At 36.1% G+C, this 14457-nt stretch overlaps 1 protein-coding gene across 1 annotated transcript; it reads right to left on the bottom strand.

Moving 5' to 3' along the window:
• Positions 1-8879: 8879 nt before the first annotated feature.
• On the bottom strand, positions 8880-11074 carry LOC103933239 (cytochrome P450 CYP82D47). The gene is made up of 2 exons (XM_009342910.2): positions 10087-11074; positions 8880-9690 (listed from the first exon to the last, which is right to left on the bottom strand). The coding sequence occupies exons 1-2, from the start codon at positions 11068-11070 to the stop codon at positions 9055-9057; spliced, it is 1620 nt and encodes a 539-aa protein (XP_009341185.2). The 5' UTR covers positions 11071-11074; the 3' UTR covers positions 8880-9054.
• Positions 11075-14457: the final 3383 nt, after the last annotated feature.

The raw sequence follows: 14457 nt of genomic DNA, 5'->3' as shown, positions 1-14457 counted from the left end.
TTTTTTTAAAAAAAAACTAATGATAATGGTTTGAAAACTTTGAGTTTTAACGATAAAGAAAAAATGGTAAATATCAGTTTACTATCCTCATATTTCATGGTTTTCAATATTTAGTACATCAAGTTTTTTTCGTCTCAGAGTCATACCTAAAGTGTAAATTTTGGGACAGTCTCATACATTCGTTAATCAAACTGTTAACTCTCCCATTAAGTGATGACGTGGCGCCCATGTGGACAATGACTGGGCACCACATGTCATTAAAGGGTCCATGTGGAATTTTTTTTTTGTTTTTTTTTCTTTTTTTCTTTCTTTTCTTCAGAGGGGTTCATGTGGAATTCTTCTTCTTCTTCTTCTTCTTCTTCTTCTTCTTCTTCCTCATTTCTTCTCTTCAGAGGAGGGGTTCACCTTCACCCCTCCCGACCCCCTCCCTTCTTCTCTCTCCCTTCTCTTCCCTGCACCTATCCTCCCCGCACACCCACCCATTCCCCTCCTTTGCACTCACCCTCCCGCACACTTCTTCCAAGGAGATGATGTCAGTGGTAGATTCAACAACTGGGATGAGCTCAAAACTGATGAGAAAGAATAACAGAAGCAGATAAAGGGAGAAATTGGAAATAGGGTTTGAGAGAAAACCCATTTGCTTTTTTCAATTTTTGGATCAAATCATGTCAGTTTTTGGAGTTCCTGAGATGGGTTTTTGAAAACTTTGAGAAACACCCAGCTGGGTAGAGTAAAGATTGAAGCTTTTTTGCTTGAAACTGATTTTTCTGCAAAAAAAAAAAAAAAAAATATTGGTTTTATTTTTGTGGGAAGTATTTGGGTTTCTGGGTTTTGCTTCTCCGACACAGATGACTCATATCCCCAAACCTTATCCCGAATGCTCATGCCAAATTCTGACCCAACATCCGTCCTTCTCCCTCCCGCAGTAGCCAAATCATTCCTTTCATTCACCAACTCCAAGAGATTTCCCACCGATTTAGGAACATTTCCGGAAAAATAATTGTAACCCAGATCAAGAACCTTCAGCTTCTTCAGCTTTGAGAAACTCAGGGGGATTTCGTAGAAGAAGTTGCATACGACGTCGTGAGGGCCAGAGAGGCATAGGTCGTCGAGGAAGAGGGAGCGCCAAGGGATGTCGGGGTTGACGGAGCCCAGACCTGTGTAAACGGTGTCTTGCTTGGCGGGAGTGAGGAGGGGTTGGGGTTGTGAAATGATGGCTATGGACATGAAGGTTGTGAGGAGGAGGAGGAGGGTTATGAGTGCAGAGGAGAGAAGCGAGGGAGAAGGAATGAGGGGGTTGGAAGGGGTGAAGGTGAACGCCCAGATATTTTTTTTTTTAATTTTAAATTTAAATTTTTTAAAATTTTTTAATATTCACGTGAACCCTTTAATGATATGTGGTGCCCAATCATTGTCCACATCAACGTCACGTCATCACTTAACGAGAGACTTAATAGTTTGACTAACGGATGTATGAGAGTGTCCCAAAATTTACACTTTAGGTATGACACTGGGACGAAAAAAACTTGATGTACTAAATGTTGAAAACCACCAAACATGAGGATAGTAAATTGATATTTACCCAAGAAAAAATAAAGGTTAAAGTGAATAGTACCAGTATTGACTTTTTAGTGTAAAAATGTGGTTTTTCGTTAAAGTTTCCTTTTTTTTTTTCTACCCTGGACTGTCATGGACAAAACTATATAATATCTCGAGTAAATCTCAGTTTACTACCCTCAAGTTTCGTGGTTTTCAACATTTAGTACATGAAGTTTTTTTTGTCCTAGAGTCATACCTAAAGTGTTAATTTTGGGACAATCTCATACATATGTTAGTCTGCCTGTTAAGTCTCCCATTAACTGATGATGTGACACTCATGTGAACAATGACTAGACGTCACGTGTCATTAAGGGGTCCACGTGGAAATTAAAAATTCAAAAAAAAAAAAAAAAAAAAACAATTCCCACCCAAATTTTTAACCCATAACTATGTACTACCTTCCTTTTTTCCCGCCAAATCATTTTCAAAAAAAAAAAATCAAATTAAATAGGAAAAAACCACAACTTTCTATTCCAAATCTGCAAATTCAATTTCAAACAAACTTTCAATTCTAAATCTGCAAATTCATCCTTTAAACTACCAACTACCAACAAAGTTTCAAGGGTTCACAACAAAGTTCAATTGTCAACAATTTTCAATTCACAACAAAGTTCAATATTCTAAGTTGTACACCTTCCAATTCACAGGAAAGTATCAAAAGACCACAACTTTAACAACTAATGGGTCAAAGTGTTCTTCCAAAATATAAGTACACAACTAAACCAAAATAAGAGTACCAAAAACACCAAAGATCTGTCCAAAACACAAACGATCTATCCGAAAGTTGTTTCCAAAAAAACTAAGGGCATATTCAACTATAATGAAATGAACCCTTAAACAACCTAAAGCATAAAAGCAGCATCATAAAACATTCATCCTCATTTTCTGACCTCTTGCAATAGACTTTGAAGTGGTTTGAGAGACTTGAGTTTGCTGAGATGAAGATTGTGGAGCTTCCTGAGTGCATGGCTATGATGACCGAGAGGATTGTAATGCCTTAGATGTCGAGGCCTAATTAATGAACCCATAAAACATTAGCACTTAAAGACGCTACACTTCACAAATAACAAATTCACTTAAGAAATGAAAAATCAACAAAAAATATCAAAATTATACCTCATTTTTCTTGTTTTTTCTTCATTTTCTATCAGCTGGATGATGATGAGTGGTTGGGCATCTGGCCTTGTTGTGTCCCGAGCCCTTGCAAACACTACACTTCACACTTTTTTGCCCTCTTTTGCTTTACTTGAATTCATTTTCATCACCCTCCCTATTTCTCTTCTTTTTTTGGTCTCCTAGGCTACCTTTTTAAAGTTGAATGAATAATGCATTTGTTTTTAGATGGCTCCCAATATTTCATGCCTTGGACAGGTTGAATTAGGTTTTCATAAGCTTAAAAGTACTTCTCATTCTTGCACCAAGAGGAAATAAATTCCTCAGGCTGTCTCCTTGCATAATAGATGGTTAAGCAACCATGCATGCAAGGAAAGCCTGCCAAATCTCATCTTCTGCATGAGCAAGTGCACCTATTCAAATCCACCACAAATATATTGCATCTGCCTTCATCTACTTTAATTTTTTTCTCCTCCAGACCATGTAGATATAGTGCATGAGCTTTTCAACTTGTACTTCTCAAACTTCTTCTGGATTTTTGGGCAAATAATTTCTTTATCCTTCCTCATTGCATCTATTCTCAACCATATCCTCTTTATCAATAAAACTCTTATAGTTTCCAGCATGGTAATAATAGGCTTGTTCCTAGCCCTCAGGATAAAAGAATTGAAGCTCTCACATAGGTTGTTTAAGAGAATGTCACACTAAGTGTGTCTTAAAGTGTGACCTACTCCAATGCAAGGCTAGTCTCTTCACCAACCATTTATAAGCTTCATTATTTAGCCTATTCACCTCAGCCATACTCTCTCTAAAATCAGCGATGGTTGTTGACTTCGCAGCATTCCATAAGGCATCTTTTAATCATTTCCCTTTAAACCCATCTGCCTTGTAATTGGTGTATAAGTGCCTAACACATAATCGACGATTACAATTAGGTAGATTCTTCTCAAAAGCTGGTATTAAACCCTTTTTTTTGTCAGAAATGAAAGTCCAACCACACTGGTTCACAATTCCCCAGTCAGCAGCTAGCAGTTCCAGAAACTAAACCCAACTGTCCTTGTTCTCTAGCTTTACTATGGCATATCCAATAATCCAAGTTTGGTTATTTGTATCTACTCCAACTGTAGACAGTAACTGGCCCTTAAACACTCATTTCAAGTGACAACTATGCAACCCTACAAGCTGCCTACATCCATTCTTAAATCCATTTTTGGAAGCCCCCAAACTAATATGAATATTCTAAAATATCACATGAGCATCATCATAGGGCATCACCTTCATCTTAACTGTACTACCATGGTTTATCCTCCTAAACTCATCACAGTACTCCCATAACTTTATGTACTGATCTATGTTACTCCTATAAAGGATTTTCAAACATTGTGCTCTCACTCTGTAGGCTGTCTTAAGGTGGATCTCAACCATTCTTTCCTTCTTCACTGCCTTCATAAATGTAATGATGGGGGTTCAGTTTGAACTTGTCCACATACCCCTTCACAAGCCATGCCACTTTGCAGTTAGGATTTTCCCTCCAAATCATCGGACATTCATGTTTCCCAACATAAGTTTTCACTTGCATTGAATCTTCATTGTACATCCTGGAAGCATACAATCTTCATGGACAGTTTTTCTCACACTTTGCGCTAATCTTCCATCTCTCATTCCTTTTTAGCATAATAGAAGATGCACCATGATTAATGGAGTGAGACCACACTGCCTCTGTGCAGCATCTCTGAACTTCAATCTCTTTTCAAACTTTGGATCATCCATGTCGACTTCTTCATTGAACTCAAGGTAGATGACATTTTCGTCACATTCTGAACCTGAATCGTCAACACTATGCAGGCCATATGAGTCTTCTCTCTCATCATCAAGAGGAACATCTTCTACATCCCTTGCATCAATAACTTCTTCTGGATGTTGGTTCCCAACCCATTCACCCCTTTCAGCATCTTCAATCACAATGTTTACAACTGTATCATCTACTGGACGACTATCATCATCTTCCAAAATGTAGTCACTGTCCACAAACTCACTATTAGTAGTGTCATCCTCTGTATTTACTGCCACAAACAATGCATATTTGTTAAAAACCTAAACTTTGCAAAAATAATTGAATATTGAAATTAAAATTGCAAAAATAAATGTTTCAAAATTTTTACTCATTAGCTTCTAGTTCAGCCTCTTCATTAACTTCTTCAACTTCGTGACCTTTTTTACCTTTATCACCTTCATCACTTTCATCATCTTCATCACTTTCATTATCAGCATTGAAAGGACCATCTTCAGCCTCATCTCCATTTCCTTGTCCTCCCTCAATTGCTTCAACCTCATGGTCATCATCACCATTGTAGGTTATGTCATTCAAAACATATAATCATTTTTCTAAGTGATTAGCACCCTCTTTTGCTCCACCTTTCTTCAATTTTGATCCACTTCCATTTGTAATCGAAATTGCCACCCTCGACTCCTCAATATGATCAATAGTGACACCTTTTTTTAATATGCCACTCTCATCGATTCATCTATTTTCTTAGTCTGTGAAACATAATTGCACATTTTTCCCACATCTTGGTCCCAATCAATAAACTTTAATCCCTCCCTATAAGACATCCCAGGAATCCTATAGTGATGCAAAATAAACCCGTCATATCCTAACTCTTTAACCATTTCATCAATCTCAAAAAAAGACATGAAGTCTTTGTCTACGTAATCAAACAAAGCCTCAAACCCTCCTATATATGCATTTTCAGTCCACTTCCCACCGTGGTTAATTTTAAGTGTAAATAATTCAGGCATGCCTGCAAAGTCAAGGAAAAAGGTTTTAAAACCAAAAAAGTTAACCTAAAACACTAACTTGTAGGACCATGAGGACAAAAAGGTGAAAACAAAACCACAAGGTTTTTTAAAGGTTGCAATTGAGACCACGAATGAAGACAAAACCACATGCACATTGAAAATAATTAACAATGCATGAAACCAACTACAAAACACAATTCCAGAAACCATAGAAAAAAAAAAAAGGGATTGGAACTCACAAATCCCTAAAATTCAAAATTGAAAAATCGGAAAGCATAAACCCATATTATCTACACTTCGAAAAAGGTAGGTTACTTACAATAAACTAGTGTTTCAGCTACTTCAATCCTCATTTTTTGCCACCCCATCACTAGCGATGGCTTCACGACAACCTTGCCCAAAAATGGTGCCCCTTCTTTGATGTGCAAAGATGTGTGCAATGTACGACGGCGTGCGACCGACATCGAGTTGGACCGACGGCGAGGTGGAGTGATGGCGAATTGGTAGGGTTTAGGACGGAGATAGGGAATCGAGATTTTTGGGGGTGTTCGAGTGAAAAGTGGTTTTCACTTTTAACTATTCCCATTCTAAATTTTGAATTTTGAAATTTTGGACTTTTTTTTTTTAATTTTGAATTTTCACGTGGACCCTTAATGACACGTGGCGCCCAGTCATTGTCCACATGAGCACCACGTCATCAGTTAACGGGATACTTAATAGCCAGACTAACGGATGAATGATACTGTCCCAAAATTAACACTTTAGGTATGACTCTGGGACGGAAAAATATTTATATACTAAATGTTGAAAACCCCGAAACTTGAGCTAGTAAACTAAGATTTACCCTAATATCTCAACTATAAGAGTACTTTAAAAATAAAATAAAATAAAATAAAATAAAACTATAAGGGAAAGCAAGAAGAGTATTTTGGTGTCACAAGGCTTTACCAAAAAGATTAGACATAAATAGTGTTTAAAATCTTAATATGGGTAAAACTATCGATTTGCAAATTTGTGAAAATATCGACGGATATATCGAATATTAATATCGGTTGCTTTCAATAGAAATGATTAGAATTTAATATGAAACTTTAGGGATGGTCAAACATTGGTTTGGATGAATATGACAGTTTCTCCGATATTTAACATATGTCAAAAATATCTACGATATATGTCGATTTTAGTCTAAACTTAAGTGTTTTTCCTATATGAGTTGAAGTTTAAGCTTCACCCCTATTTCCATATCTTTCTCTGATTTTTTAGAAATTTCTATGGAAATATCGACCATATCAAAGAAATTTTAAGCACTGGACATAAAAACCCTAAAAACAGAAAAATCCAAACCTAGCAACAAATAATAGAAACAAATTCGCATGGATAATTTTGTCAAAAACACAAAAATTTTAAATTCTTTTTATATGTTGAGAAAAAACTTAAAAAAACAAATTAAAAAAAGGGGTAGAATGACAGATAAACTGCCAAAGCTAGAGATACAGAAACATATTTCTCCGATTTCATGTTTTTATTTTGTGTGATTTTGTTTCCTCTACTATGATTATAATTATGTATGCGATAAAAAAGAATGAAAAACAAGTGCAATAACATATGCTAAATGCATGCATTCTAAGCCCCGCAGAATTCTTCAAAAGTTGGCTTGGGTTTATCTGAATGAGGGATGGTTGGAATTGAATATTGATGGTTCTCGCCGAGGGCAAAATCATGCTATCGCTTCGGGAGGAGTACTTAGAGATCATCAGGGCTCTTGGATTGGGGGGGTTTTCAACTAATATGAGAGTAGAAGTCCTTGAAGTTGAACCGTGGGGTCTCTTTTTAAGTTTGAAAATGGCTTTGGATAAGGTTGCTAGAAGAATTCTTGTGGAATTTGACTCTGCTATTTTAGTGTCACTCGTCAAATGTACTGGCCATGAGTTGCATTCCTTAGCTTCTTTGTTATATGGTGGCTAATGGTTTGGTAAAGTTGAGTTTTTCTTTGGACTTGGCTATGTTATGTTGGAAGACCATTCTCCTTCACTCGATGGCATAATTCTAGACGATATTTATGGGGTTTTTGTTAGGACTTGGGCTATTTGTGTAAGCCTTTTGGGCTGATGCTCTTCCTTGTTTTGCAGTTTTGCTTGGGCTTTGAGCCCATTTGCAACAAAAAGAAAAAAAAAAGAAAAAAAAAGCTAAATGCCAAAGCAATGTAAAAGGAGATATCAAATTAATTCCACAATTGTGTTTGTATCTCTTGGAATTAGCAAGAGTTGTCTTATGAGGTAAAGGTAATTGTTGTGTGGAATCTTTCTGCAATAGAATTTATATTTATGATCTTTAATCTAACAATTTATCTATCTCATGAAAGTATGAAAATTAGTTTATTCCTCTCTTGATATGGGAAATTATGGACATATAAAACTAAAGCATGTAGAACACATACAAAATGTTTCTAAAGTAAAAACGTCTTTATGCATGCATAAATGCACAAATGCACAAATGTAAAAACAAAAAACTCTATTTTCCAAGAATAGAGTGTCATGATGTAAAAATGTCACTCGCATGTGCAAAGCGCATCCGAAAAAGCTAGTTTTCATTAAATCGCCAACCATGCATCCTTGTTGTTAGGTAAAACTCAAAGACATCTAAGTACTTTAATTAATCCTAAATATTTCATTTTATTTTTCACCAAGTGGCTAAGTTTTTAATATTTTAATGCTTGTCCAAGTTTAGCTAACCACCATTCACAATGTTACTAGGCTCTAGTTAAGTTGTTGGCTACTGGTTCCGAGTAACAATTTGTTGAATTTTGGGTGAAAATGGCTAAGCAAAAGAAAATGGTTAGTCTCTTTGGACCTTTAAGAAAAAAAAATTACATAAAACTGAATACCGTTTTTATTATTATTATTAATTTTTTTTTTTTTGAATTTGTAAGGAACTGATATCACTACATCTTTATTTATTTATGACATTTGGATTGAACAAATTAATCAAAAGAACATTGAGGTACATAAACAAATAAAGTGTGCAAAAAGAGATATGTCTCCATATATTTTTTTCATGAGAAGAAATTCTACAGAGACTCGCTCAAGGAGAAAACGAGTCTCCCAAACTCTCTAACCTTGCGAGACTCGCTTTTTGAGCGAGTAACCGTAGCATTCCTCTTTCCATAGGAGTTCGATATTCATTCATGACATAACCAAACAATTACGGATAAAATGTGCATAGAAAAAAACTAAAACATATATGGACCAAAACAAAAACAAAACAAAAAAAAATCCATGTTATAATAAGAAAACAAACACCAAAGTTGGTGTACCTTAGTCATCGAGAAAAGCACCTGAATTAGATCTAACAGTAGCACAAGGTTTTTTATTTATTAAGATCTAGAAGCCCCTTAAAACAAATACTTAAACATGATTTAGTAACATAATTCCAGAGGTGACCAAATTAATGCAAAACGTAGTGATGCCCCCCGTGAGTTTATGAATACTCTAACCATCACTTGCATGTAACCTGTGCCCTACATACCAGCAAAGCAGATTTGCCTCATTTACCGTACTCTTCATATACTTGAGCAGGAAGGCGCGGAGTGAGAAGGACTTTAAGTTGGGAGGTTCTATGGTTGGTCAATTCCATCGACTCACGCATGTCAACTGGCTCACCCGCCGGAGTTGCGATTTCAAATCCATGAAGCAAAGAAGCGAGTGTCAATGGCATAATCCTGAGGGCAAGTGCTATCCCGGCGCACATTCTTCTTCCACTGCCAAACGGTATCAACTCAAAATCCTGACCTTTAACATCAATGTAGCTGTGTGTTGTGAAGAATCGTTCAGGTTTAAATTCATTTGGATCGGGCCAGACCTTCGGGTCTCGATGAATCTTCCATACGTTGACGAGGACGCGAGTGTTTGCTGGGATATGGTAGCCGGCTAGAACGCAATCTTCATTGGATGCATGAGGCAATAAGGTTGGTCCGGGAGGGTATAAACGGAGCGTTTCTTTGATAACGGCTTGGAGATAGACCAAGTTGTCGACGTCTGATTCTTTTACTGCCCTCTCTCTGCCAATATTTTGGTCTATCTCTTCCCGGACCTTTTTTAGAGTTTTAGGGCTGTTGAGAAGTAGAGACAGTGCCCATGTTAATGTCCCTGTCGTCACATCTACACTTGCTAGAAGAAGACTCTGCAAGAGAAGTAACAATAGTATTTGTACAAACAAAATTTTCACACTTGCTACACACTTTCTAATAAATGAAAACCTATGCTTATAGATGAAGGGCGATAGAATTATTAGATGCATTCAATAAGGAAAATGCTGAGGAGACTACTTTTTTGTAATACATTTGTATACAATTTGATGTTGTAAATGATGCATACATGTTATGTCAATTAATAAGTTTAATTTATTAGATATTGGTTGCATGCATTAGTTGACACATAAGGATATTAAGATGATATAAACACTAATGTGTTATAAATATGTCTCCATATAACGTTACTCATTTATTCAATCTGATGGTCATAAATAAAGATGAATGTAAAAATTTAAATAATTAAATGCTAAACCGCACAAACGTACCAGTGAGGTAGCTTTGTTGATAATGTCAGCTTCAAAAGAATTGGTAACTTTAGCATCATCAAGAACTGAAAGCATCAAATCCATGAAATCACGCTCCTCCTCATCACCTTTCACTCCACCAGAAACAGTCCTCTTTTTCTTCTGCTTATGCTCTTCTAACCATCCTTGAAGCACTTGATCTACCTCCTTTGCTACCTTCCTCATGGTCTTCTCATGGCCACCCAAATCCAACCACCTCAAGAACGGAAGCGCATCCGACAGTACAAAAGTAGCATTCAGTCGAAGCCAATCCTTGAATACCTTTCTCCCTATCAAGTCTCCATGGGTGTAATTTGTAGCTTCTGAAATTCGTTTCCCGATAATCAATCTAAAGACCACGTTCTGGTTTATGTCCGCAAACCAGTCTTTCATCAGTACCACCACCTTATCGGAACCACTACTCTTGTTGTTCTTCGTCCACCGATCGTATATTTCTTTCATCGATGCACTCACTTCAGATTCTCTAAAGTGTTTGAGCATCTCGACGCGGTGGGGGGATAAGACCTCCGCCATGACCATCTTCTGTACATGACTAAAGTAGTAGCCGTAAGAGCTGAAAGGAAAGAAGGCATAGTTGTAGCCCAAGATTTCTGAGGCTAAAGAGCTTACACGGCTAGCAAACACTTTGTCGTAGGTCTTTAGGCATTCTTTCGCCATTTCCGAGCTGCTCAAAACTAGGGTTCTCTTCACTCCGAACATGAAAGTGAAGATCGGTCCGTATGTGTCCGCCAATTGAGCTATCACCACATGTAGTGGCTCAGACGAACGTACTAACAAGGGTAGGTGACCGATTATCGGCCACGCACCTCCGGCTTGCGGTGGTAGTTTTCTGACTGCTTTTCTTGACTTAAAAAATATAGAGTAGAGGAACAATGAAAAGGCTAATGATGCTACCACAAAAGGTACAAGAGATGGTAGGTGGAAGTCCATAGCTATTTGTTTCATGGGGTGTCTTTGCTGGCTAGTTTGTTTAATCAGCGATACATGGAAGGGGGTTTGTTTTGTTTTATAGAGTGAATTTAGAGAAGGCTTTTTAACCAGAATCGTCACTGAAATTTGTATAAAACATCATTTTAATCTCTAAAATTGAAAATCAATAGAAATGGTCCCTGAGATTGTCCACCATCCATCATTTTGGTCATTCCGTTAAAAACTCCGTTAAGTGTCCCGAAGCTCTTGGCTGGAAGTTTGGGCAATTTTCAAAGCCTCGTAACTCAATTGTTTCTTAACCAAATTCGACCCATAATGTATCAAAATGAAGATAGGAAAGTGTAGAACAAAATTATACATATTTGGAAGCCAATGGTTACCGGAGATGGCCGGAAGTATGATTTTCGTTTTTTAATCACTTGATTTCGTTGAGTATTGAAGAAGTTATGAATGTTTAAAGTTTACCCAGTTTCTGGCGAGTTTTTCAATTTTCCTGCAGACCAGTCACATTCCAAATAGGTATAATCTTATTCTACACTTTACTATCTTCATTTGGATATATTATGGGTCGAATTTGGTTAATAAATGATTAAGTTACAAAACTTTGAAAATTGCCTAAACTTTCGGTCAAGAGTTCTAAGACACTTAACGGTGTTTTTAACGAAATGACCAAAATAATGGATGATGGATAATCTCAGCAACTATTTCTTTTGATTTTCAATATCAGAGACCAAAGTGATGTGCTATGCAAATCTCATAAAACATTTTGACTAAAAAAACCTTTAAAGAAAAATTTGATATGAAATGTTTCACGTCTTATTCTGAAATTTAATGTTTATTTTTAGTAGTAATGAAATTATCAAAATGCTTTGAGTAGTCATGTGAATCTTTTACGTGAATCTCAAATTTCTTTTCACTTTTCGATCGTATCTGATTATTTTTTAGAAGTACTCAATTTTAAGAATACGTGATCACATATTGAACTTTATTCGGAATTATAACGAACGCTTTACGAAAATACCTGCCACACATTCAAATTTGAAATCTGACCTCGTGCAGTGTACACCACTGCCTTGGTCTGTGGTGAGAGTCGCTTTGTTTGTTGTGCTGCCTTGGGAACTTGAATCAGCCTTAAAGAGGCTTCATGCAGAACAATCGTTGTACATCTTGGACATGTGAAAGGCGCAGGCTTCGACGCCCACACGTCGTGGAAGAAGAAACGGTCGGAACGGTGTGAGGCTATGAGCCGTGGGTTCTAGAGAATGCCAATTTAGATGAGGACAATGGGTTCTGGGTTAGTAGATAAGCATGAGAATTCCCTAAAAAATTCAAAAATAAAATAATAAATGTTTAACTAAAAAATAAAAAATAATAATTGTTCTCTCTTCTATAAAAAAAAAATTAAAAAAAAAAAAGAACAAAGGATAAAAGATTTACAAAAAATAATTAGCATATAAAATAGATTAATTAAACTAGGGGTATTTTAGTAATCACAATAGTTTTCATTCCAATTCATGTGAATTAGTAAATAGTTTATATAGATCAATGTTATTTCTACTCGGATTCCAGACAGTTTTAGTAAACAACTTCGAAAGGAATTTGTTTTGGATTCCACCTTATTTGTATTCCTCTTCAATTCAATTCCTTTCAATTTGATTACGGATTAGTAAACGCGCCCTTAATCTCTCTCTCTCTCTCTTTATTTATTTAACTAGTTACGATTAAGTCACGTTAAACTTTTATTTTGAATTTTTTTTATAGAAGTAAAGATAAAAAGAAAAATATGAGAGAAGAGAAGGTAAAAAAGTGATGATAGGAAGAGAGAGACTCCCATTTAAAACGGTTTAGTGTGCAGGTGGACATTAAATTTAATATTTCTGATGGGTTTTAATAATCCACTCAGAAATCATCATTTCTACAACACCCTTTAGAAGTCATAACACCCCACTAAGATCATCTCCAACCGAATGAGGGCCAGATGGCTCGTTTTAGCACTCTAACCCTTCAAGAAATTAATATTTTAATGAACAGTGCATGACCGTATTTCTTACCATCTCCAACCAAGGGTCATAGGGCTCATTTTAGCCCTGTCACAAAAAAACCTTCTCTAACCGAGGACCAAAGGGCTATAGTATGGAATGTGAAAAATTAAAATAAAATGAGGCAAGATAATATGAAATGATGAAAAATATGTGAGAAATGGTGTAGGAAAAAATTAGAAATTAAAAAAAAAAAAAAAAAAAACAACAACGAAGTGGGCTAGCAGCGGTCCAGCAGGCTGGCTAAAGATGGCTGGTCGGTTGGCTCTTTGGCCCTTTTTTGTCTAGTGGGGCCCACGAGCCCTTTGGCCTGGTCTCAGTTGGAGACAATTTTCGAATTATTTTTGGCTCTCTAGCCCTCTGGACCCTTCAGTTGGAGATGGTCTAAGAAGAGTTCCACCGTGGGTTCTAGGCTCCGAGGGAGCCCAATTTCTCTCCTAGGGAGAAATCGACAGGCCCAGGGCCTTGTTAAGTTGTTAATGTAATGCAATGCTGACATCATAGTGACGTTAGCAAAAATTAATAAAAAATACAATAACTACTTTAAAATACAGTAAAATTTTGAAAAAAAAAATATTATTTTCCTATAAATCTTCCACATTACACCACATTTTAATATTTTCAAATACTTTCAACCAATCTTTTATTATTATCCGAAATTAAAATTAAATTATTTTTTATCATTTTATAAAATATATATATATATATATATTTTTTAATATGAATTGTTTGAATTATTCAGTTTAGGGGAGGAGATGCACTTGTACAATTACTGTTCATTACATGCAACTACTATTCACTAAGGGGATTGAGTTGCTTATAGCCTGGGGGGAGGCTTACTACACTGGAAGTGCTCTAAGGTCATCTCCAAAGGAAATGTCAAATTAAAGTGTCAAATTACAATTGATGGTTAATGTGGCAATCTAAAGTCTTATGTCAAATTTTGTACTTCTCCAACTGAATTATCAAATGTTATTTTATTATTTAAATAGAGCTTTATATGGTTTTTTCAACTATTAAAAAAATATTGAAACAAAATTTTTCTTGGTTGAAATGTTACTAGAATAAGGAACCCACTAGTAAATTGAATTAAAATAAATTTAACATGGATGTCAAGTTTGATGCCAAATCACAAAGTCTTCAAACCCAGTAAGCAAATAACACTTCGGTTGGAGAGACTTTTAATGTCAACTTTTCATAGTGGCATTCCATGTAGGATTTTAACATCCCCTTTCCAGATGCTCTAACACATCTCTCTCTCACGCCTCACTCCCTCTCTCCCTCATTCCACTAAATCGTTCACTTTCTTACATGACTTGTTAACTCGATCTAAATGACATGAATATAACAAGGTTTGAATCAA

This window comes from the organism of the source record quoted next, unplaced genomic scaffold (assembly GCF_019419815.1).
Source record: "Pyrus x bretschneideri cultivar Hongxiangsu unplaced genomic scaffold, Pyrus_bretschneideri_v1 Contig14, whole genome shotgun sequence".
NCBI lineage: Eukaryota > Viridiplantae > Streptophyta > Magnoliopsida > Rosales > Rosaceae > Pyrus > Pyrus x bretschneideri.
Note: the sequence above shows the minus strand (reverse complement) of the source record. Positions and strands in the feature narration are given on the sequence as shown.